The sequence below is a fragment of the Rhagoletis zephyria genome, unplaced genomic scaffold (genome assembly GCF_001687245.7).
Source record: "Rhagoletis zephyria isolate East Lansing unplaced genomic scaffold, Rhagoletis_zephyria_1.1 Rzeph_scaffold_33724, whole genome shotgun sequence".
Taxonomy (NCBI): domain Eukaryota; kingdom Metazoa; phylum Arthropoda; class Insecta; order Diptera; family Tephritidae; genus Rhagoletis; species Rhagoletis zephyria.
Genome location: NW_016190779.1, coordinates 1 through 2,350, shown reverse-complemented (window position 1 = coordinate 2,350; position 2,350 = coordinate 1). Strand labels below are relative to the sequence as shown.

General features: G+C 35.3%; 1 protein-coding gene across 1 annotated transcript; it reads left to right on the top strand.

Annotated features, from left to right (window-relative positions):
• The first annotated feature begins 1,352 nt into the window (after positions 1-1,352).
• Positions 1,353-1,722, top strand: LOC108354149 (putative ZDHHC-type palmitoyltransferase 4). The gene is given in 2 exon segments (XM_017605340.1): positions 1,353-1,414; positions 1,527-1,722. Coding segments are annotated over 2 exon segments (258 nt in total).
• Positions 1,723-2,350: the final 628 nt, after the last annotated feature.

The following is a 2,350-nucleotide window of genomic DNA, read 5'->3' as shown; positions in this document are numbered from 1 at the left end:
ACACTGAGGATTTGGCAAAAGCCTTTTTCTTCTATTAAAAAACAACACTTACGGGGCAATGTTTATTGTAAGAACAACATTTTTTTCTATGAATCGACATACTTTAAGCATTGTTGACGCTATTTCCATTTGAATGAGGAAATAGCGTCAATGACTTTATTTCCAAATTTTTGTTGCCTTTATTTCGCTTTTGAAAAGGTAATAATGTCAATTGACTTTATTTCGCACCAGGGTGGGAAATAAAGTCAACTGACATTATTTCCATTGACCTTATTACCTGTCACCCTTGTGAATATTAAAAAAAAAACAAGGGTGTACGCAGATATAATGGAGTGAGCGTATGTAACCACTTTTCATATTAAATCAATGGAACAGGTGGCACTGGGAAAAGGTGTACATATCTAAAAAAAAAAAATTTACTAATTGATGACCAAAATATGGTTTACAAAATCTTCCTAAATTTATTTTAATTAATTAATTGTTTTAGACATCGGCATTTGTTATGAAAATAATGTTTTCCCAAAATTTATCCAGAAATTTTTTTGTAATAAATAAAAAAGATTTTCGATTAAATGCAATGAAAGGGGCATTAAAATAACAATCAAAAGTCGTTTTTTTGATAGATAAAAAGAAATAACATTTCACAATAGCTAATTTATTCAATTTATTCGGCGCTCACGCTATTAAAACGTGGTAGACTTCTAAAGCAGTCTATGTTAAAAATTTAAGGTGGTGAACTTCTATGTAGAGCGTTTCTGCTCTATTACAAAATAAAATTTTCGGGCCTATTGCAGCTTCTCTGTATTTAACAGTCTCTGGTAAATATGTAAACTCAAATTTTGTGTGCCACAATATCCAAGTAAAAGTTTACCGTCCATCAAAAATACATATATGTGTATGTAAATATTTATAATAATATTAAACGTTAACAAAAATTACAATTAGGGTATTCACAGTTTACTTCTAAAGTTAAAAGGTGGCAACTTTGACAAGATAACACACTCGAACTGTGAGCAACCGTTATGTGTAAATAAAGTATTAAGTTGATCAACAATACCACGCAAGGCGAATTTATACAAGGTGGTGTTGATAAAACAAAAACAAAAAGTGCGTGTATTTTGTTTTTGTAAAAGTACTACTTAATGTCAAAAACAAGGCGAATTTATACATTCGCCGTAGTCTAAGGCGAATTTATCCTTGGTAGAAAGCAGCTGATCACATGTAAATAAACAAACAAAAGCATTGAAACAAGATTATTGAATAAAAGTGAACGCAATTTAACGAAAAGCGGAATATATTCTCGTCGTATTTTATAAATATTTGTTAAGGAAGCGGTTTGCTTGCGGTTTGCTATGCTTTTGCGGAGCAGATTCCTGCCACGTTCCTTGCGTGATATGGGCTGCTTTTTGATGATGTTCATGAGATAGAATTTGTATTTGNTGCGGTTTGCTATGCTTTTGCGGAGCAGATTCCTGCCACGTTCCTTGCGTGATATGGGCTGCTTTTTGATGATGTTCATGAGATAGAATTTGTATTTGGCGCTACTGCTCGGATTGCGGAATGCTGGCTCCACCACGTTCTTGGCATTGCAGCATTTGTGATACTTGCATTGTCAAAAGAGATCACCACTGTGGCTTTACAGAATCACGCATTGGCCATAACAACCACTGATACTTTGTATTCTTCCCTTTACACCTTGCAATTGCCGTTTATTCAAAGTGATCTACCGCATGATGGCATACAATGGGAAAATGTAATGGATGACCCAGACAAAGATCGTTAATTAGAATACACATTAGCGTATGATGTATGATTAATCTCAAGCTCAAGCTAAGCTCAACGCCTAGTTGTTTGAATTCCGCGAGTAGTTTTAGTGCTGAGCTACGAGCGAACTTGACGTTTCCAAAAGTGCTAACAACCTCTAATGGCGCATTTAACAACATTCAACACTCTTCTGATTAATCAAATTATATACAAGAAGGGCATCTGTTACTTGCGAGTGACGAATTAAATGATGCAGTATATCGGCATCTACTTCAGTTTCCTCTGTATACACCATTTTGGATACAAATTCATCGATGGGTGGTTGAGCTTCTTGGTGCTACAAATAAGTTCAATTATAACATTTTAAAAATATATGATTTTTTTACTTACCTGGAACACTTCACGATGCTCTTCTCCAATAAATCGGGCCGCCTTTCGTCCAGCTTCTCGAGCCATGGCAAATGTTCGCTTGCCCACATTGGACATTGGAATATTTGTAATGCGCTGCTGTTGGATCACGTCCCACAGAGCTGGCCAGTGCTTTGAATATATCAGTTGGATACCGTTGTATGCGGCTGGGTATTTC